The 22,399-nt window shown below is 36.3% G+C and overlaps 1 protein-coding gene across 1 annotated transcript; it reads left to right on the forward strand.

Moving 5' to 3' along the window:
• Positions 1-618: 618 nt before the first annotated feature.
• si:dkey-199f5.8 (beta-1,4-galactosyltransferase 3) lies at positions 619-22,341 on the forward strand. The gene is made up of 7 exons (XM_052618545.1): positions 619-777; positions 12,006-12,969; positions 13,722-13,957; positions 15,175-15,362; positions 15,933-16,055; positions 19,144-19,248; positions 19,526-22,341. The coding sequence occupies exons 2-7, from the start codon at positions 12,711-12,713 to the stop codon at positions 19,689-19,691; spliced, it is 1,077 nt and encodes a 358-aa protein (XP_052474505.1). The 5' UTR covers positions 619-777; positions 12,006-12,710; the 3' UTR covers positions 19,692-22,341.
• The last annotated feature ends 58 nt before the right edge of the window (positions 22,342-22,399 follow it).

The following is a 22,399-nucleotide window of genomic DNA, read 5'->3' on the forward strand; positions in this document are numbered from 1 at the left end:
ATTTGCTGATGCCATTTTGTTACATGTCATTCATTCACTCATTCATTTACAAATATGTAACATGTGTCCACCAATCATCCTGAATGTGAGATTCTGTGTGGTAAAAAAAAACAACAACAACAATTAACACTTACAGGACAAACTAAATTTTGAGGTAATAAAGCAGCTTAAGTTTTCACACATGGCTTTCAATTTGATTTGTTGTCATTTTAGTGGTTTTTAAATTATATTTTATTTTATTTTACATCTTACACTTAAACGAAGTTTGTTTTGGGTGGAGTCACGAGAAGGAATGGAAAATAAATTATTTCAAACCAGAGCATATTTAATTGTACAATATATTAATGCATCCAATTTTAAAATAACAATGTTCTCAATTAGTGTTGCAAAATCGAGTGAACTCGGTGGAAGTAGTGCTATTTGCTTTCATTTCTAATGTTTAGGGATGAGAAGTAGATTTCATCTGAAGCAGACGACACTTAGCACATAGAAACAGATGTATAGATGGTGATATTAAAACTGTTACAGCACCCGCAGTATCTTCTGACTTTACCATAGACTGTATAAAAACAGGACTTCACACAAAAAAAGTACCCTGATGTGCGCGCACATTCGCTCACTCTATCACAGCATACCAGCGTGAGCGCGCATCACTTCCTGTGCATCGCATGCTGGGCGCTTTCAACTCCGACAGGACAGTCGACGGAGTCACATAAATAGACAGGAGTCACGGACTATCTGAGTGACTAGTCCGCCAAACTGTCCGAGTTTCATCAGGTAAGTTCTAAAGTCTAATTTCAAGATCTTTTTTTCTTCATTTGACCTTTGTAGAAGTTTAATCTCACCACCTTTTGGAGGTTTAGTGAGTATGTGAGGAGACCCAGTTGTGCTAGCCTGCTGTAGCTAACTCTACTGGCTCTGTGACGGTGGGCGGCTCAGCATTGCTTCCTCTCTCAAGTTGAGGACTAAAACAAACCCCCATGTTTATCGGGAAACTGCTTTTATTTATTTTCTTTTTTGCGTTTTAGAGGCGATAACTCATAATGACATCTAGAGCATCAGCCTCAGCGGTCATAGTGTGTCAATATATACAGCTGTGACTGCAGTTTTCTCTTGGTTATGACAATTTTAGATTAATTTTATTTTTAAATATTTTATTTATTATTATTATTATTATTATAATTTTTACTTAAAAACTAAACGATCACTGCACGACGTCGTTAAAAAATTATTATTATTATTATTATGGTTACCAATATTTATTTTGATGTTATTGATGCACAGTAGTTTTTCGACCTAAATGACACGTTATCTTTGTATTTGATTGTGAAATGTTTAGGCTACCCAGAATATGGCCTCTTTTTATATGAATGATTACATAAATCTTACTTGCTAATACTTCCCAGGTGATAAAAGTACACTTTCATAATGTAACATTACTTAAAGTGCTCTATTTTCACGCACACATTATATACTCAAAATGATAGTACTTCTAACTGTATATTGTATTACACTTGAACACATCTATCATAAACTAGTGGTAACTAAATAGTATGTTAAAAGCACATTTTAATTCATATTCATGGTGTCTCAAAATATAATTGTATTCTTGAATGAATTATAAATTATTAATAATGAATTATAAAAGTTATATTGATTCACATTATGTATATTAATACTATAGACTATTACATTATTGTCTGTTTTAATGTCTGGCTGTGGCTGGCTACAGAAATGTTCAAGTCGCTGTGCTACATGCTTTCATATTTACACGTTTCATTGAGTTAAAATGTTTATTATTGTCTATTTGAACAGAAAAAGAAATAAATAATATTGTGTTAATTAAATTATTGATTTGTTTTAATAAGTTTTGGTAAACAATCTTGTTTTGTCCAATCTCTGCATTTTGTTTCGTTCTAGTGAGCTGGTTTCATTTATCTGGCAAATCTGGTTTTGGGTTTCTCAGGACTGTGTAGCTTTAACTTTAAGTAAATAGAACAACGGGTTCTGCAAATCAGGTTAGGCAGGACAGGATATGTGTGGGTGTGTGTGTGTATCAAGCACCTGTGTTCGGGACAGTTCACCCTGATCCCTCTATTTTCATCTTTTGCCATGCAAATTCGTTGTATTTTGCAGTGTAGAAACCTTTTGATAGTTTGCCTTTGGCAGAACCGTTTAGGTAAATTTAACAGTGAACAGATTCAATTTGGCTATCTTTATTCTTTATGCTTCTTGGAGAAGGCATCATGATGAATGAAATCACTTTGAAGTGGGAGTGGGCAATATGGAGAAAATATAAAAAAACAAACAAAAAGTATACTTATTATTTTTACTATTTTTCAAGTTGTTACAGAACAGACAAACTAACTGTAAAAATAAAGCCTTAGAATGTAAAAAAAGAGAAAAAGAATTGCAGACATTTAGGCCAAAATGGGCAAAGATTACAATTTATATCATTTATTTTTATCGTTGTTATTAAAAAATAAGAACAAAGATAAACATTACAAATACAAATAATACAAACAGTGCTTTATTTTTCAGGTATAGTAGTTTTATTTAGCAGAAGGATTCAAGAAATTGAATAATCAAATATAAAAATAAAACTATATACAACTCGCTGAATAAATTATACATTGATTCTAAGGCTGCATGATAAATCACATGCGATATGATTACAGAACCGGCTTTACTGACAAGAAGCGCATTAAATGTCACATACCATATCTGCTGATATCAGCGCATTTATTTTTATTTTTATCAATGTATAATTTCTATACTTCTCTGTGTTGACCTGATCATCACTCTTTTGTGTGTTAAACACAATCTACTAATAAACAACTTAATTTTAATGAAAACTAACAAATGAAAAAATAAATAATAATATTATAAACTAGTTGGATAATTCTGAAGTAGAGGAACTCTGAAGTAGAGGTCTTCACGGGTACAAAAATTTGTGCCCGAACCCGAAAGAGACCCGTAATTTACTACACTGAACCGACCCGGACCTGTCTAATTAGGGCTGTGCAAAAAATCGAATGCCATTGGCTAGGACATTTTTTAGTTTCCTCAACAGACTAAAATGCTGTACTCTAGAGCTCCGAACGTCATGTGACCCATTCTGTTTACACCACCATGCTGAGGCAGGGACAGCTGGGAGTAAATATGAAATAAATGGTGCCAGCATGAGTTTCAAGGCTACAGAGTTCACTGCATACTTTAATTCAAAAGACATAGACCTGTACATAGCAAAACTTTATAAATAAAGCATAACGGATCCCTATAATGCCCCTGTGGTGCTTTTAATGTGTATCAATAAAGTAACGGATAGATTTCCTGACCTTCAGTATCCTGATATCTACATCTACCTCATCAATTTTCACTCCTAACATTACTCTGGAGACTCTGGAGGGGTACAAATGGATGCAATCACATTTTTTGATGGATATTCAACCTGCTTTGTCAACACTGGTAGGGTCTGTCTAACAACTGTGTTGTTAGCTAATGTAGGTAAATTGTAGGTAGCCAGCATAGCTATATCACTGTGAGTACAGTAGACATCATAAATGTCATGAAATCTTACCCGTTTCAGGGAACTACACTGCGACCAAAATGGTTGCATATGCGACCTTTTGAAATGCCATTGCGACCCAAATTTTTATGAGGTCGCAAATGTATCACTGATTATTTTTGTACCTACCTTATGTTTTAGGCAATATGCTATGATTTAATATAAGCATTTATTAAAACAGAAATGTGTATTTTAAGAATACGTTTTATAACTTAACGCTTATCATTTTCATATGTTTTTAAAACTTGCCAATTCAAACATTCAGAAGAGTTTAAAGCCTTCAAACACAAATGCGATGGAATATGCAGGATATTTTTGCAATTTTATGCGATGAAATTGCGTGAACTTGCAAAACTGTGGTTTGATGAAAAAGAGAAAAAAAGGTGATTCCCCCAACACCTTTTTCTCACTAGGCTATTTCATCAAACCGCAGTTTTCGCAAGTTCTGGCAATATAATTTGGCTCCACTGTCATGTAACAAATCGGGAAACTGCTTCGCGCATTTTTTTGCGTTTATTTTTGCTGGCAAATAAGAATGATTTGCGCGCATCAAGTTTCACCCTGGTTTCACCGCGGAGTTTGCAGATGATGTTCACGTCACGTAATTACGCAACATTTTTCAACTTTCTGCTAATATATATGTGAGTTTTTTGCAACGAAAATACAGGGATTATGAAATCATGCTAGCCCCGCATATTTTTCTTTCTGAAATCGGTAATTTATGCGACAAAAGAGCGGCGTATTTGGAAAAAATGCGACCCCGCATAAAAAAAATTGAAACATTGTGTAAATAGCACAAATAAATAAATAGAATGAACATACAGTACAAATTAAACAATTTCAGACAGGGCCCACTGTACAATCTGTATGCAATACAGTTTCATTATTGTTCATGATTATCGGGGGCGGCTTACTATGAATAATTTGTGCAACCAAATCATGTTTTGCACCAGTAACTGAAAAAGTTAGTGCAAACTGTGCGAATGTGCAAACAGGTTGACAATTTCAGTATGTCAATGTGAGGTAGTGAGTGATGAATATCTTACTGATAAAGTGAATATTAAGTGGAGACATGAAGATGTTTAGAGTCTGGTTTTTAGTTTAGTAGCCTGAGTTATATTCTCTGCTTTTGGTGCTCAACACTTATTTTTTTTTTTTTTTTTTTGAGTTTTACTTACGATAAACTACAAGGTTAAGAAGCTTACTTAAATGTAGCATGTTTTTTTCTCTATTTTGCAATTAAAGACGGGTTCTCTTACAGGTCATGTCTCAGGTAGATTGCATGTTCTCTTGCTCGGCTGGATGTTGAACTCATGAAAAATAATCACATAGTTTGTTTTTGCCAAAAATGATTTTCTGAAGTGAAAACACGGATGCAGTTGACGTTACCACGAGCAGCTTGATTGTGAAGCGGGAGCGACCAGCCAGCTGTGAGAGATTCTTTTGCTCTTTCTTTTTTTTTGTAGTGGGTTGATGGTTTTTGTCCCCTAGGATCTTATCACTTGGTTACAAATCCTAGCAGCAGGTTGTCCTGCTTGCTCTCGGGGCTTTGCTCTCCCTGTAGCTTTGTGGTGTATAGGGCACAAAGTAGAGACAGCAAAATGGGTCAGTGAAAAATGGGCTGTTTAACATCTGCAGTCTCATTTTAAACCATGAAGGTCAAAGAAATGATATCTGTTGAGAGTTAACAGTTAATTTCTGCTCTATACATTGCCACTGCAGCAGTCAAAGGCAAAACGTTTGCTAGTTTTATTATAACATTCTAACTCTGAGAAATAGTGCAAGGATTTAGGGTTCCAACCATTCCAGGAGGTTCTTCCTGAGGAACTTAATATGTTCCTGACCTCGCATCGCTCAGTTGCAGTTCTCTAAGCACTGTGCGATGTTCGAACTGATTGCACTGTATTTTATACAATCCGAAATGATTGCACTGTATTTTATGTATAATCATTTTCTATTTTTAACTCTCTTAATTTTAAAAACATTTTTAATCATTTTCAAAGTTTTTAAATTCCTTGTTTTATTTTTGTTATTTTTTTAATGAGTATTTTACTTTATTTTATGTAAAGCACTTTGAATTACCATTGTGTACGAAATGTGCTATATAAATAAACTTGCCTTGCCTTATGTATCAAGGGAATAAACCAACTAGATGCATTCAAGGACTAGTTAGACCCAGAAGAATTTGACTTTGTGTGCTTGCTGTCACCATAGTATGGAAGCTGTGCTCTGATGCTTGTTTAGCCACTGAATTATAAGATCCAGGTTTACTGACTCATCTGAATATTTTGTACCAAATCTGTGCCCAACATTTAACCTTAATGGGCTTTAGTGTCAGCATTTCGCTTGCCTTTGTCAGAAAAAGATAGATGTGTGTGATAGGCAGTGTTGGACTAGTTACTCAAAGTATGTAATATATTACTCATTACTAGTTAATTCTTTCAAAAGTAATCTTTTTATTGGTTTGTTTGAACTCAGAGGGAGTGTCAGCCACATTAAAAAAAGTTAACAGCTTAAGTCATTTGTGGATTAATGCGTATTAGAGACGCGAACCTTTTAAAAACGATTCCGTTCGATTTGGTGAACTGGTTCAAAAAGATCCGGTTACATCGAATGATTCGTTCGTGAACCGGATATCACAAACTGCTTTGATTTAAAATCTCTCACAACAGACACGGAAGAGAAGACAATGCTGAATAAAGTCGTAGTTTTTGCTATTTTTGGACCAAAATGTATTTTCGATGCTTCAAAAAATTCTGACTGACCCTCTGATGTCACATGGACAAAATAAAGGGCAAATAAAGCAAACACTGATCTCTATCATGGGGACATCAAACTTTACTTAACTTTTACTTTTCACTAAAACATTAACATCTAAACCTCTGTTAAGTCTCAACAAGTACAAATAAATGAAGAAAGTTCCACATTTTGTTATTATCTGCCAATCAGTGCATTAGTTCTCTTGTTGCCAGGCAGAACCTTTTGCACTGTTATATTAAATAAAGACTAGAGTGAGCCGTTTTAATAAATTAGGATTTTTGCAATTCCTGAAATAAAAAAAAATAATAATTTGTGGTATACAAAGTTACACAAACTTAGGTTTTTGATTTATGGACCCAATTTGGAAGCAAATGTTGATCATGGTTTGTGGTGAAGGGACTTTTTTTTTTATTTTCACTTTAATGCATTATGATGAATTCTGGTTGATTCCCTCATTGTTTCCATGTGATACTTTAGAAGCAGCTTTAGTAGGCTGAGAAATATTGCTGAGGGAAAATATTTCCTGGCACTGTTGTTGCAGGCATAAGCGAAATCCTCTAGCATCACAAAGGATTGTGTGCGTCTCCATTAACTATTATACCCCTGCCCTCCAGGATCAGGATATTGATATTGTTTTCTTGGATGCGTTTGAACCCAAAGCTTATGCAAACAGCTCTGATGTTGTTTGTGTATTATTAGTTAAGATTCCATTTTCTGTTGCATCAAGTCTGTCTGGATTTAGCACGCTTTTACTTTTCCTTCAGGTTATGTGCAGAGATGTTATATAAATGCTCTAGATTTGACTGAGTGAAAGTTCTGATAACCAAATGCCATAGTCCCTAAAGTCTGACCTCTTTCTCATATTCACTCTGTTGCACTTTGAGCTCAGGCCTGTTTTACACATGTAATTGCGAAACCATTTGTGCCCAGCTTTGGCATTGTAAACTATCTTCATGTTTATAATTTCTATTATTTTTTACATTTTGATCTAAAATTTTATCAGTAAGTCTTCCTGATTCCTCATACTTTTTTCTGGGATTTCCATATGTTTATTTATGAAATTATTATGTTACATTGTATTAGACATTCTGATGAAAGCATCAAGATGCAAAATATATGTGTGTGTGTGGGGAAAACCTTTTTTAATTTTATTTATATGGTCATTTTGCACAATATTTACTCTATTCATTCATATTCAGGTATATGAAATGGTAATAGATGGTAATAGTCAAGTCACTTTTATTTGTAGAGCGTTTTATACAATACTGATTGTGGCAAAGCAGCTTTACAGTCTCAAACAGGAAAATAGTTTGTCAATAATGCAAGAAGACAATAACAACGAGTCATTTTTCCAGCTAAAGTCCGTTCATTGATGATTCTCAAAGTCTGGCCAATTTCTTGACTGTTAGGCAGAGAATCGTCTTGTTTTTAATGATCTAAAAGAGATTTTTGTCAAGCAGACTTCACCAGGCTCTCTGCTGTCCTTTAGTTAAGGACGGCCTAACACAGTTTTCCACTTTGCATGTTAGATGCTAGCGCCAATGCAACTTCATTTTTCAGTTCAGCCAGACTGTTGGTGCTTCATGCAGTTCTTTGCTTCTCTCTTTTCTGCACTGCTGAGCAAAGCCACATGAGTCGCCACAGGCTACACAGCAAATATTTCTCTGTATATTTGCTAATGCACTTCATATTTACTTATTCCTGTCCCATTCTTCTGTGTTTGTCAGTGGGCTATGTAGTGTATGCATAAAAAAATATTAAAGGCCTCAGGCACAAAATATGTGCCAATTGTAGTCTTATGTGTATAGATGCATACTTCTTGCCGTGTGACAGAGGAGAGTGAAAGGAAGAAGTTAAAAGATTGTGTGCCTTGGCTTGACTGGCTTGGCTTAGTTATACTGCATACCAGTGCTGTCCCTTTGAATCCAGAATGCAAAGGGGACGGGGGACATGTGCTCTGGCAAGGGAAGAAAAGGACACAATATTCTCATTCCATCTCTGTCCTATCTTAATATTGGTTGCATCATCCATCTTTCTTCTTATCTTCATGTGGCTTAATAAAACTGTTACTTTGTTCCAGTCCAGTGGTCACAGACCTGCTATGCTTGACTTTGCATTAGTGTCCCTTGCCAGAAGGCTTTTTGGCTTTCTTGAGTGCCTCTACATAGATCATACGATTAATTTTTTGGGATGATTTGTACTACAGAGATCATCAGATTTGAGTTGAAGCTCAAATATGGTGACATATTATGATAAAGCATCACCTTTTAAAGCAACATTCTGGTTATTCTCAAGATTTTAAATTACCACATTGGCAGATAAGTTTTTCTGTTTAGTCGATGTGTTGAATTTTTATTTTGACAGTGTGTAAGATGTTTATTTTTACTGCGCTGAAAAACATCAGTGTTTGAGTGCACATAGAGCTCATATTCTCCCTCTTTGTTAGTTTAATGGCACTGTATGGAATTCATAATAATAAATGATTAGAGGAGATCAAAAAATAAAAGGAGTACTGCTTTGAATCAGTATGTTGTATCCTTCACTGAATGATTCAGCAGTATGAGTCAACAATGAATTTGACTTCCTGAACTGAAACTTATCATTTATGTGAATCTCAAAATGGAGCATGTTTGGTGTGCTTGTGTCATAAAACCATATCAGTGTCATTACTGACTGTCCTTTTGTCAATGTGGTTGGTTTTGGGTTCTCCTGACCTCAATCAGATGTCTTTCTCAGAGCTGTACCACGATGTAAAATTATCTTTTAAAAAGATCAAATTTGGAAACACTTTAAGAGTTTATTGTGCTGGTGGTCAAAAATATTTGCCCATCCTGATCCTTTTTTTTGAAGTGATTGTCTATGATAATCTACATTTTGCCATATAGTCAATAGACATTAAGTAGAAAGTTGAGTAAAAAATTACTTTTAAGGTCCATCCTAATAGGTCGAGACAGAACGTGCGTGTTAGTGAGCATAAAGCCAAATCTTAAGCTCTCTGACCTCATTAACCACAGTGAAAAGATGTCATTTACAGCATTTCCGCCAGCCTTGCCCTTAATGCCTCTCTCTTTAGCCTCCTCTGTGATCTGTGATCAATTGAAGATGAGATTAGTAAGAGAAGACGTGTCTCCTCATCTTGCCTTCCGTGCAAATCCACCAATCCCTGCCCTATTCCCCAGATTAGGATCATTGGCCTTAGAGTGGTGGTTTTAATGAGCTGTAATTGATTTGTAAGCACAGATCCACCAGACTGTGTCAGGGCAGATTAAATGACACTTGTTTGAAGCCTCAGGTCTCTTTTTCTAGCGAATGATTCTGTCGGTGGTGGGACAGAATTCCCAGCAGGAGCGATGTGGCTTTTAGGACTTACAGAGTTCTTGACTTCCAGCTGAGGGTGTTTGCCTCCTTCCCCTTGGACAAGGCCTGTGTCTGGGAAGTCAGCCATCTTGGAACCAAGTGCAGGCTTTATTCATCTAAACACATTTTAGAGGAATGGAGGGAGGAGTGACACAAGCTGGTAGTGTTTGCTCTCCAGTGGTTGTACAAAGGGTCCAAAATAGGGCTGGGCAATATATCTAACGGTATTATCATGCGCATCTAGTCAGTAAATCTGGTTCTGTCATTACCGCTAAATCGCCATCACCCGCTTTCAAATGGAGCGGCATTTAATAGACAGAGCCATAGATCACTGACAAGCTACTAGGGGTGTGCGATTAATCAAAATAAAATAGCGATTTGAGTGTGCGCAATTTCTAAATCACTTTATAGCACGATTTTCCACAGCCCCGACCTCCTGCAGTATGTTATCTGAACCAATCAGGAAGCAGCGCACCTAAGTGGAGCGTGAGAACAGAGCAGACTGGGCACATGCCTAACTCCAGGTTCACACACTCTGTGATGCATAGCCTTTTTTTTTTTTTTTGAGCCCATGTTAACGGTTCAGAACGTTCACACTGCATGCCGTAAAAAGATGAGAACAGAAAAGGTTATAAATAGAAAGGTGCGAAAAGATTTAATATCTTGCACATGAGCACAGAGAGAGCTGTGAGAGCACAGGACACAGGTTGAGCGAGAGGAGACACGTTGTAAGGCAGCGTGTATCTGAGTCTATGATCTGAGCATGCGCATCTGGTTTGGTTAACAGAGCAAAGGAAATCTGCATGCGAGCAGATAGATTCATGCTCGTGCATTATTTTAATGTGCTTTCGCATTACAATAATACGCTCTCGTTGCTGCTTCTGAACCGCATACACGTGACTTATTGTATATGCACTGCAGACGGATTATGTGTGAGAACATTGGGCAATAAATATATTGGGCAAAACATATAACACCTGAGGCACTGCTACAGTGAGCTTTATGACCAATGCATGGCAAAAAAAAAACATCCCTGAACACGGTTTTATTAAATTTTTTTATTAGAATTTTTTGCCATATGTCTAGATTTTGTGAGAACAAGATTTGTGAGAAAAATCTTGTTTTTAAAAAAAATGTACTAAGTGATTATTTTGACTTAAGTCTGTTCTAGAGACATGTTACATCCTCTTGATAAAGCTCTCATTGGTTTTCGTTTGGAAATATGTTTCAAATTTATACTGTAAAAGCATGTCTGTGTGTGTCAAAATCATGATTAAAATCGAAATCACAAAATTGATTTAAAAAAAATTTGTCCATATCGTACAGCCTTACAAGCTACGCAATTTCGTGTTCATTATACCAGATGAATCACCTTCGATAATGAACACGATATTGCGTAGCTGGTAAGTGATCTACGGCTCTGTCTATTAAATGCCACTCCATTTGAAAGCAGGTGATGGCGATTTAGTGGTACCACGGAGGCAGATTTACTGACTAGATGTGATGATCATATCATTAGATATATCGCCCTAGTCCAAAAGAAACTTTTTGCCACACCTGCCATTGTTGAATGAGTTGAGGAAATGATCTGGTCATGAGTATTTCTTGAACTGTTTTTCCTTTTTAACAAAAACAACAGCTACAACAACAACAGTAATAATAATTTAATGAATTATTATCATTATAATATAATGTACTGTTCAAAAGTTTGGGGCCAGTGAGATAGAAGAGCTTTATGTTCATCAAAGCTTCATTTATTTGATCAAACTTATTGTCAAAAACAGTATTATTGTGAAATGTTAATACAATTTAAAATGACTTGGATATTTTTTTTTCTGTAACAGAAAAGCTGAATGTTTACGTGATCCATCAGAAATCTTTCATATATGCTGATTTGGTGCTCAGAAACGTTTCTTAATGTTATCATAATATTATGTTATAAACTAATTTGCTGCTTGACATTTTTTTTGGAAACTGTCATACATATTTTTCAATATTTAAATGTTATTTAATATTAGCATTTTTTGAAACCGATTTTTTCTGTAACATTAATTTTTTTTTTTGATAAAATCAATGCATCCTTGCTGAAAGTAAATTTAAATCCATTTATAAAAAATAAAATATAAATAAAATTCAAACTTTGAATGGCAATGTATTTCGAAATTATTTCTAAATAAATAAACTAGTTATATAGGCCTGTGTATTTATTTTATGCTCATCCACATATGTGAGTGAATTAGTATGGAGTACAGAAGCAAATAAACTTATTGCAAAGCCTCTGTTCTGGATCACTCCTCATGTCTCCCCCTTTGTTTTCCAGACACTGACTCCTGGCATTGGACAGGGTGTTGGACCCTCCTCCTGCATGACGACAGAATGAGACAATAGCTAGGGGTGTTGGAAATCACCCCCCCCCCTTGTTTCCCCCCTCCTACATATCCAAGAAGCATATCCATACTCACTATCTTACACCAACACTCTACAAAACAATACTTTGGACCTTTGTGGCTTCCACACTTTACCTTGAAGTCCCCATGAGACTTTCACAGGACCGTCGCTGCTGAGAAACTCCGGGAACAAAACCCATTTCCTTTCAGCCAGTGGACACATCCTTCCGTTCTGACAGCTTTGGTGGAGCTGAACGGAAGCTCATTAGATCACTGAATCATGAAAACACCAGAGGACCACTGGGAGTTTCCATTTGGAGTTGTAAATTAATAGACCACCAGTGAGTGGAGCAAATCTAATTCAACCTGCAGCAGAAGATCTGTTAGAATAAATGCTAACTCTCCTTTGCCATTTCATCCGTCTCATCTGAAGTGCCTTTTGCCTCATCGAACCGTTTACATCCACTCCACATATCTGATCCATCTGCCAAGACGCATCTGTTTCATCACTTTCTCCTGTTTGCATGCGAGTAAAAGTTTGAAGTATCTTAGATACGAGGAATGAGACCACCGTAGAATTCAGTTCCTCAGACTTATCCTACCTTAACTCACTCAGACTCTCAAACAACTCCGTCACCATGTTCACGCTGCAGTCCAAATGGCGCTACCTAATCATGTTCTTGGGCGTCCAGTTAGTGGTCATGGCTCTTCTTTCTAGGGAGGGCTACCAGAAAAGAGTGTCATATTTTTTACGGATTTTCCGAAAGATGGATTCTGCGACTGGACACACAGTTGGTGTACGCAACCATACGGATGTTTACGCCAACCTCTCCCTTTTGGGCCCTCCTCTTAAAAAAGAGGACATGGCCTACTGCCCCAACCAGTCTCCTCTGACTGGTGAGTTTGATCGTTTCATTGGAAGTGTGTGATCAAGTTTCTGATCTGTCTCACTATTGGGAAGATCATATCATTATCTTAGTCATAAAAAATAAAAAAAATCATTAAAAAAATCATTTCTTTTCTTTTTTAATGAAAAGAAAAAAATAGTAGCGTGTATGTATATAAAATATTCTAGTTTTGAAATTGAGGGGACAAAACACAGAAAACTGTGTAAATGTATTTATATTGTTTTACTGGTTTTAAAATGTATTCATTTTATGACTTTTGTTTTCCTGGGCTTTTCCCCCTCAGTCTCAAAAAACACTGGAAAAGGAATGAAAAATTAAATGGTCAAATGATATGGGAACACTGTAAATAATTCAAATGGATCATCATGGATGGCATGTCAAATTGGGTTTTAGTCTAATATAACTAGATTATAACTAATCTAGGTTTTCCACTACAATATCAGCAATAATGTATTAGCAAGATACTGTAACGAGATACTATAAATACTTGTTTCCATAAACCATAGTAGTTTCTGCAAATATACAACCCAGCCATGCCAGAAGTTTTCTGGTTCATATGTGTAGTAAACTATTGAAACGACTTTGCATTTTTTTTTTCAGCCAGTGGTTCAAAATAAATAAGTGTGATTCTACTATGTTTCCTCCTTTTTAGAGTTTTTACACCTCATTAAAGCGAACTCAAATGCTTTAACCTCATCAAGTAAATATTCCCGTTCACACACTCTTTACTTACATATTCAGGTGGACCAATTCATGTCACTTTCCACTCTGGGCTTACGCTTGCTGAGGTGGTAAGAAAGAATCCACTTGTTGTCCGTGGAGGGCGTTATAGGCCGCCAAACTGTGAGGCTCGCCACCGCACTGCAATAATCATTCCCCACAGAAATAGGGAGCAACACCTCAAGTTCCTCCTCTACTATCTGCACCCCTTCCTACAGCGTCAGCAGCTCAACTATGGCATCTATATCATTCACCAGGTGCGTCTGAAGCCTGTTATTGTGGTGTTTTAGTAGGTGATGGAGGAATCACTTTAACTTAAAATCTTTCTCACTGAAAACTGTTTACGGTTTATAAATATTTCTTGCTGGTCATGGAATTGTATTTGGAGTCTCTCAATGAAACGACAGCAAATGTTGCAAGTTTGTTCCTCATTCTGTTGAGTGTTGCCACTTAAAGGAAGTATGATAACGAATAAAAAACTTTCTAGTAAACTGTTAGTCACACATTTTTCTGAGAAATGTCTGCTCTTTCCTCTACTAGATGATTTGTATTTTTGTCATTTGATTCACTCTACTCAACAAAGGCCAGACTATCATTCTTACGCTAAACCCTAGATTAAACCATATATTGTCTATTTTATTTGGTTGCCAAAGCAAATTTTATTCTTAGATAGTTGGCACCTGCTGGGTGTTAAGTTTAGACCATGCTCTCACAGTTTTGCATATTGTACAAAGACGAATTTGTTGCTTGGTTGCATATTAAATATGCAGCTGTATTATAGTTCAACTCAGCTGTGCTTCTTGCTGTTTCCTGTCAGAGTCAGTTGTAATCACTTTATCCTGTAGATCAAGAATGCAAACCTGTACAACTCACTCTGACAGGTCAAGCGCTGCTCAGGAATTTCTGCAGAGATTTGAGTTGCATTGTTGTTGCTCAGATTTGTTTTTGCTGAATTGTGAAGCTCAGTGAGATTGAAATCTTACTTTTATTTGGTCACAGTTTTTGTCCTGTTGTAATTCAATTTGACTCGTATATAAAAATATACATGTATAACACTTTGATTCAACAAGGATGCTTTAAATTGATTAAACGTTAACTAAACTATATAAAATAAAATGATTAAAAAAATGTATTTTGTATTTTGTTCAACTCGATGTCCTAAAATAACTAAAACTAAAACTGAAATAAAAAATCTATAACTACTATAGACTACTAAAAACGACTAAAAATAAAAAAAAAGCCCACAACAAAATTACTAAACTTTTACGTAAAATTAAAATATTGCAATGTAGTGACATCTAAAAATCCCTACAAATTCTCAAAACTTATTTTCTGGTTCTTAGGAGGATTGCACAGCTGAGTTTGTATGTTTTGTTTTATCAGTGTTTGTGCAACTGGATTTTATTAGTTTAAATCTGTATATTAGGTTATCATCATTATGAATTGTTCAATAACAATAACACTCTGTGTGTAGGCTGGAAATTACACCTTTAACCGAGCAAAGCTGATGAACGTGGGATTTCGCGAAGCCATGAGGGAAGAGGACTGGGACTGTCTCTTCTTTCATGACGTGGACCTCATTCCCGAGGACGACCGCAACACCTACATCTGTGACGCTCACCCCAAACACGCTGCCATTGCCATGGACAAATTTGGCTACAAGTCAGTTCTGCCCTCTCTCTAGCTGCATTTCATTTGACTTAATTTGCATGCATTTTACTTTACTTGCACATAGATTATGCTCCTATGCATGATAAACTATTTACAGTTAGTCAATTCGCAGATGCTTTTATCCAAAGCGACTTACATGAGGACAATTGAAGCAATCAAAATAAAAAAAAGAGCAATGATATACAAGCGCTATAAACAAGTCCCAGTTAGCTTAACGCAGGACACGTACCAAACTTTTTACCATATCATGAAGTATGTACACTAAAAATGTAATATTTTTATGATATTTTTAATTAAATTCCACACAAAATCTATTAACAGCATTTTAAAAAGTAGCAAAAATAAATGATGGCATAAGAGGTCTCCAAGAATGTATTACTGCGACCTTCAAACAACGAAAAGGTAAAATCTGTAATAAAAATAAACTCATGTAACAGTAAAATGCTTCTAGTTGAATAAACGGTCACAAAATAAAAACACATGACACTGAACTAAAGTGATTTAAAAGTATGAATTATTTTATATTTATATTGTGCATTTCTCCTGTCTGTTATCAATCAGGTTGCCTTATAAGATGTATTTTGGAGGAGTATCAGCTGTGACCCCAGTTCAGTACCTCAAAATGAATGGTTTCCCAAACAATTACTGGGGCTGGGGTGGTGAGGATGATGACATTGGTGTCCGGTGAGTGAGCATGGGGGATCTTGTTTATTTGCTTTGGAGGGGTTGAGTGTGTGTGTGTGTGTGTGTGTGTGTGTGTGTGTGTGTGTGTGTGTGTGTGTAGATCAATGGAGAGGTCTGTGTGGGAGGAGATCTGTCTTTGTGACACAGCTGGCCATGAACCACCTGTCTTTCCTAGCTTCTCTAGTTCAAAGCTAGAGTGTCACATCTGACAGTGTTACTGTCTGCTTTGTGTGCTCTGATGTTTGCAAAAAATATCGCTAAATCATGGCTCACAAGCTAGGCCACCTGCAAAGGATCCAATATATAAAATGTACTGTGTAGTTATGCTGTACAATTCATATAGGTGATACTTTATTTGCCAAAGTCTTGAAATGGCTTGGCAAAAAAATAATTACAAAAATAATTTGTATTAAGCTTGTATACATCTGTTCAAAAGTTTGATTTGGTGCTCAGGAAACTTTTTTTTTATCAATGATCAAGGTGGAAAACTATATACAGTATTGTTCAAAATAATAGCAGTACAATGTGACTAACCAGAATAATCAAGGTTTTTCGTATATTTTTTTATTGCTACGTGGCAAACAAGTTACCAGTAGGTTCAGTAGATTCTCAGAAAACAAATGAGACCCAGCATTCATGATATGCACGCTCTTAAGGCTGTGCAATTGGGCAATTAGTTGAATTAGTTGAAAGGGATGTGTTCAAAAAAATAGCAGTGTGGCATTCAATCACTGAGGTCATCAATTTTGTGAAGAAACAGGTGTGAATCAGGTGGCCCCTATTTAAGGATGAAGCCAACACTTGTTGAACATGCATTTGAAAGCTGAGGAAAATGGGTCATTCAAGACATTGTTCAGAAGAACAGCGTACTTTGATTAAAAAGTTGATTAGAGAGGGGAAAACCTATAAAGAGGTGCAAAAAATGATAGTACTGTGACAGTTAGAAGACGTCTGTGTGAAGCTAATCTATTTTCAAGAATCCCCCGCAAAGTCCCTCTGTTAAAAAAAAGGCATATGCAGAAGAGGTTACAATTTGCCAAAGAACACATCAACTGGCCTAAAGAGAAATGGAGGAACATTTTGTGGACTGATGAGAGTAAAATTGTTCTTTTTGGGTCCAAGGGCCACAGGCAGTTTGTGAGACGACCCCCAAACTCTGAATTCAAGCCACAGTACACAGTGAAGACAGTGAAGCATGGAGGTGCAAGCATCATGATATGGGCATGTTTCTCCTACTATGGTGTTGGGCCTATTTATCGTATACCAGGGATCATGGATCAGTTTGCATATGTTAAAATACTTGAAGAGGTCATGTTGCCCTATGCTGAAGAGGACATGCCCTTGAAATGGTTGTTTCAACAAGACAATGACCCAAAACACACTAGTAAACGGGCAAAGTCTTGGTTCCAAACCAACAAAATTAATGTTATGGAGTGGCCAGCCCAATCTCCAGACCTTAATTCAATTGAGAACTTGTGGGGTGATATCAAAAATGCTGTTTCTGAAGCAAAACCAAGAAATGTGAATGAATTGTGGAATGTTGTTAAAGAATCATGGAGTGGAATAACAGCTGAGAGGTGCCACAAGTTGGTTGACTCCATGCCACACAGATGTCAAGCAGTTTTAAAAAACTGTGGTCATACAACTAAATATTAGTTTAGTGATTCACAGGATTGCTAAATCCCAGAAAAAAAAAATGTTTGTACAAAATAGTTTTGAGTTTGTACAGTCAAAGGTAGACACTGCTATTTTTTTGAACACACCCCTTTCAACTAATTGCCCAATTGCACAGCCTTAAGAGCGTGCATATCATGAATGCTGGGTCTTGTTTGTTTTCTGACAATCTACTGAACCTACTGGTAACTTGTTTGCCACGTAGCAATAAAAAATATACTAAAAACCTTGATTATTCTGGTTAGTCACATTGTACTGCTATTATTTTGAACAATACTGTATTTAAAAAAAAAAAACTGGATATAAATTAGGGCCGGGTCTTTAACACGTTAATTGAGATTAATTAATTACAGAAAAAAAATTCCCGCATTTTTAATAACTTATTTTTGCACCGTGGCACGTTTCTCTCTGGATGAGTTTCGGCGGACCGATTATACTGGAGCACCAACTAGCGTTCGTATATCACCGCAGCACATATCGAACCTCAAGTATCACCTCAACGCAAAACATATAGCAGCTAGCATGGACTTTACACTTTATGTTGAACTATGTATTATTTTGTTGGTGCAACTGGCAGTTTATGTTAAACTCATTATTGTTTTGGCCAAGGTTATTGAGAGTTGGACTTAGTATGTTATGGCCTCTGAAGCAACAGAGAGATGTTTTCTAATAGTCAGGGTTTCCAATGTTCTGAATGTAATTGACAGTATTGTGTATTACTTAAAAAACACTTTACAGAAGGTTCCAGCACCTATAAGCTTCCTGAATTTCTGAAATGTACTATTTCTAAATTGTTTCTAAATATGCTATTGCTACACTTAATGGCAAAAATTGCACTGGTCTGCTAGACTTGGTTGAACAAAAATAAACAATATTTTGTTGCTTAAACTTATGTATTCAGTCATTATTCAATGGTATACTATAAATCCATGTGAAAAAAAATGACTTCTCACTGTTCTCAGGTCAAATATTTATATGCGATTAAAATGCGATTAATTTCGATTAATTAATTACAAAGCCTCTAATTAATTAGATTTTTTTTTTTTAATCGAGTCCCGGCCCTAATATAAATGTTCTGATCATTTTAATGCTTCCTTACTCTTACCCCAAACTTTTGAATGTTAGTGTATTCTATCAAATTTACTAAATTAACTTTTGTGGACCAGAGTTAAATAACGCCTCACTTCCTAGAATGCATTACTTGTGCTTAATTTGTTAGAATGTGATGTAGAGAAATTCACTTAATTTTATTCAGATTACCCAAATTGCAGTGCAGCTTCCTGTGAGGCGTGGCCAATTCAATTAATTAATTGAAAGGGAACCAATTTCTCAAATTTATTCCCAACCCAATCCTGAGTCGCCTTGGTGCGTCTTGCTTTTTTGTAACTCTGTCAAACTTCCTTCATCTTCTCAGGGTCTCACTTGGAGGAATGTTAATCAGTCGTCCGTCTCTAAAAGTGGGCCGGTATAAGATGATCAAACACAAGCAAGACAAAGGCAATGAAGTGAATCCCAAAAGGTAGAATCACCTGACAACCATCTGTATGATGGACAACAACGTATGATGACAGAATGTCTTTCAGTAGCTTTTTTTTATTGTGAAATCCGCACATTAACATTCTAAAGGTGCGATCCCAGTTGTGTGGATTCCTATTGAAATGACTGCATTTTTACCATGGAAATTGACAGAACAGTGTTAAATATGACTGCACCTTTACACATTTTGTCTTTTAACATTTGATAGCATCATCTCGTAGCATCAACTTCCTCTGTTCAAGCTGTTTCCTCTCATGCAGGTTTAACATGTTGGCCAAGACCCGGCATACGTGGAAACAAGACGGTATGAATACGTTGGAGTATGAGATCGTATCCCGGGATTACCAGCCTCTTTACACCAACATCACGGTCAACATTGGCACCGAGGCAGGCCTGCACCCGCCTAAAAAAAAAGCTGCTTCTTAGCTGACTCCCAGCATTCTTGTTGTTTCCCAGAGGCACAAGTCTTAGCGCCAGTGCCACACTGCCCGAAGACTTCACCCACATGCACATGGCCAGTGAATTCATGGGACATCATGCCTTTACTGCTCCACAGACCTTCTGTTTCTCTCTGTAATAGCGGTGCCATCTAGTGATCCCATGATTCTCTGTCCTTTCTCTCGCTCTCTTTTTCTCCAAAGTTTGACATTCTGATCCTGTGCTCACTAGTTCACTTTATAAGTCAGGATGCTCATCTGGTCCACGCACTGACCGCTTCACAGACTCCGTAGGAAGGATGTGTTTCCTGACAGACTCTTCATGTATCCTCTGTGTCTATAGGCACCATTGAAAAAACCTCTGTTGCCTTCGAATCAAGCTGCATTCTCTCTTTACATTTCTCTTATGATGACTAACGGCCACCCATTGGTTGACGTGTTGCACTGGGTCAGGCCGACTCTTTAGGAGGGGTAAAATTAGTTTTCTGCCACGTGAGGGGAAAAGTGAAGCATGCCGAACAACTACATAAGCAATGTTATTTGCTGCACTACTCTGTGAGTCTGGTGCATTTCCTGTTCAGTAAATTAGTACTTTTGATTATGTTCTGTATTGCTATACAGGTGGGTGGAGTGATATTTTGCTATATATCTTCAATTTCGAGTAAAGAACTGGCCTCTTTGGTAGTAATAACCACTCTACATTTACTGATGTCCGCCTTTTTTATTTTATTTTCATACTTGCCTTTGGTTATCTTGGTCATAATACTGGCTTTTCTTATCAATGCGCTGCCTCTCATTTTCACGATTTGCCCAACACACTCTATTTTATGATTTTTTTTTTTTTTTTTTTTTTTTTTTTAATGATTGGCTGGTTGTGTGCGGTTTGCTTTGGATTAGGCATCAGGTTTGTTGAATGTAGGTGTAATTCTCCTTTTGGTCAGAGAATGTCATATCAGTGAAGAGTGCATTGGGTTGTGTCCATTTGGATGGCTTGGTGAATAGTATATACTTCGGAAGTCCCTTTGTTTTTGTCCCATATTCCCATATAGAGTCCCATATAGAGTCCAGCATTTGATCAGTCAACAAGATTTCCTAGAAATGCACTTAGCTTGTTATGCGTGCTTTTTAGAAAGACTTTCAGCTTTATAAAAACACAAGCATAAACCGTTTATAAAAACATTAAGTAAATTGTCCCATTGAATAAAATGAGCTAAGAACATCTGTAAAATATTTTTTGCATTAATTTGAAAACACTTGATGTTCACAAAACCATTTGTACAGTTGCTTTGAAACAGATGTGCTACAATCAGTCTTATATAAAATGGTGTGATGAATCAAATACGCTAACAACTTTAAAACCATTCTTATGTAAATTGTTGTAAGAAGCTAAATTAAATGCTAATGTTCGTAAAACCATTTTTAGATCAATTGTTGAATTTAAATTGAATGCCCTAATATTTATAAAATCATTCTTGTGTTAATTGGAAGTAATGAATCAAATGCACTATCAATCATAAACCATACTTGTGTAGAGTGCTGCATTAAATTTGCTCACAAACCAATCTTAAACTGTAGCAGTGCAGTGAATGCGCCAACATTCATAAACGTGAGCTGTTGCTTTTAGTTGAATGCGCTAATATTTGTAAAACCACTCTTGCATATATTTACGTTTAATTGTATACAGTAACAGTCCAACCAACCAATGGTTACGAACAAATTACACAGTTTGTTTTGCTTATTGTTCATGAATGAGACCCTTTTGGTATCGAAAAAAAAGGTAAATTCTTTCAGTCCTCAAAACAAATTGATTTTGTGTTTCACACCTTTAATATTTAAAAATGCATTCATGAATTTGGAGAAGTATCAGTTCTGAAAATTATACTGAATCATGGCCCCCCTGGGTAATGTTAACCTTGTATTTGCCATACCTTGTTCCTGTCTAACTTTTTAAACGTCTTCTGCATTGTTCAGTCTCATGGTGAAACTAACTCTCTGACAGTCCAGTCACCGGATACACGGATGCTTCAGACAGATCTTGTGGATAGGTGAATCTCAAATAACTGTTTATGATAATGAGATCATACATTGTCATACATTGTTTTTCTAATGCTGCTGTTCTCTGTGTTGAGTGTGAACGGTGGAGGTATTGCTCCCCTCTTTACTAGTTTGTATGCTGTTGGTATTTTTTCTTTTCTTTTTGCTCAACAGTAGTAGTTTTTTTTTTTTTTATGAAAGCTTAAGGTGGTCGTTAACGGTCCGATTAAGTCTGTTGGCTCAGAGAATATTACCTGTAAACAATTGATTTATTTTGGGATGTAAAGGTTGACACGAGATGTTTATTCTTCACATTGAGAATTTATAATTGATAGCTATTCACATTGCCATCATAGAAGGTACTTAGAGAACTGTTGATCAGCCATGAATGATATAGTTTGACATGTACAGATTACAGGCTGCACACTACTGAGATGGGGTGATGGATCGGATGTTTCTAAATGTGCCTTATCTCTCTGGTGTCAGTAATCTAGAGTTCTTCAGTGGGCACAGTGCTCTGAACAAAGAGAATTTGTTTCTCTTTAAGAAGTCTGCACACTACATAGCGGCCTTATGATTATTTAATAAAACAAATGTTGATGTTCTACATGTCTCTTGTGTTTTGTTACTGGTGTGTTTTTGAGATTTGTGCAATTCTTATAG

The sequence above is a fragment of the Carassius gibelio genome, chromosome A16 (assembly GCF_023724105.1).
Source record: "Carassius gibelio isolate Cgi1373 ecotype wild population from Czech Republic chromosome A16, carGib1.2-hapl.c, whole genome shotgun sequence".
Taxonomy (NCBI): domain Eukaryota; kingdom Metazoa; phylum Chordata; class Actinopteri; order Cypriniformes; family Cyprinidae; genus Carassius; species Carassius gibelio.

What these genes read in the sequence shown, in the direction of transcription:
- si:dkey-199f5.8 (XM_052618545.1), top strand. Translation starts at nt 12,711, where the DNA reads ATGTTCACGCTGCAGTCCAAATGGCGCTACCTAATCATGTTCTTGGGC. An exon ending in ATGGACAAATTTGGCTACAA is followed by an intron (nt 15,363 to 15,932) that starts GTCAGTTCTGCC and finishes GTTATCAATCAG; the next exon opens with GTTGCCTTATAAGATGTATT. An exon ending in AATGAAGTGAATCCCAAAAG is followed by an intron (nt 19,249 to 19,525) that starts GTAGAATCACCT and finishes CCTCTCATGCAG; the next exon opens with GTTTAACATGTTGGCCAAGA.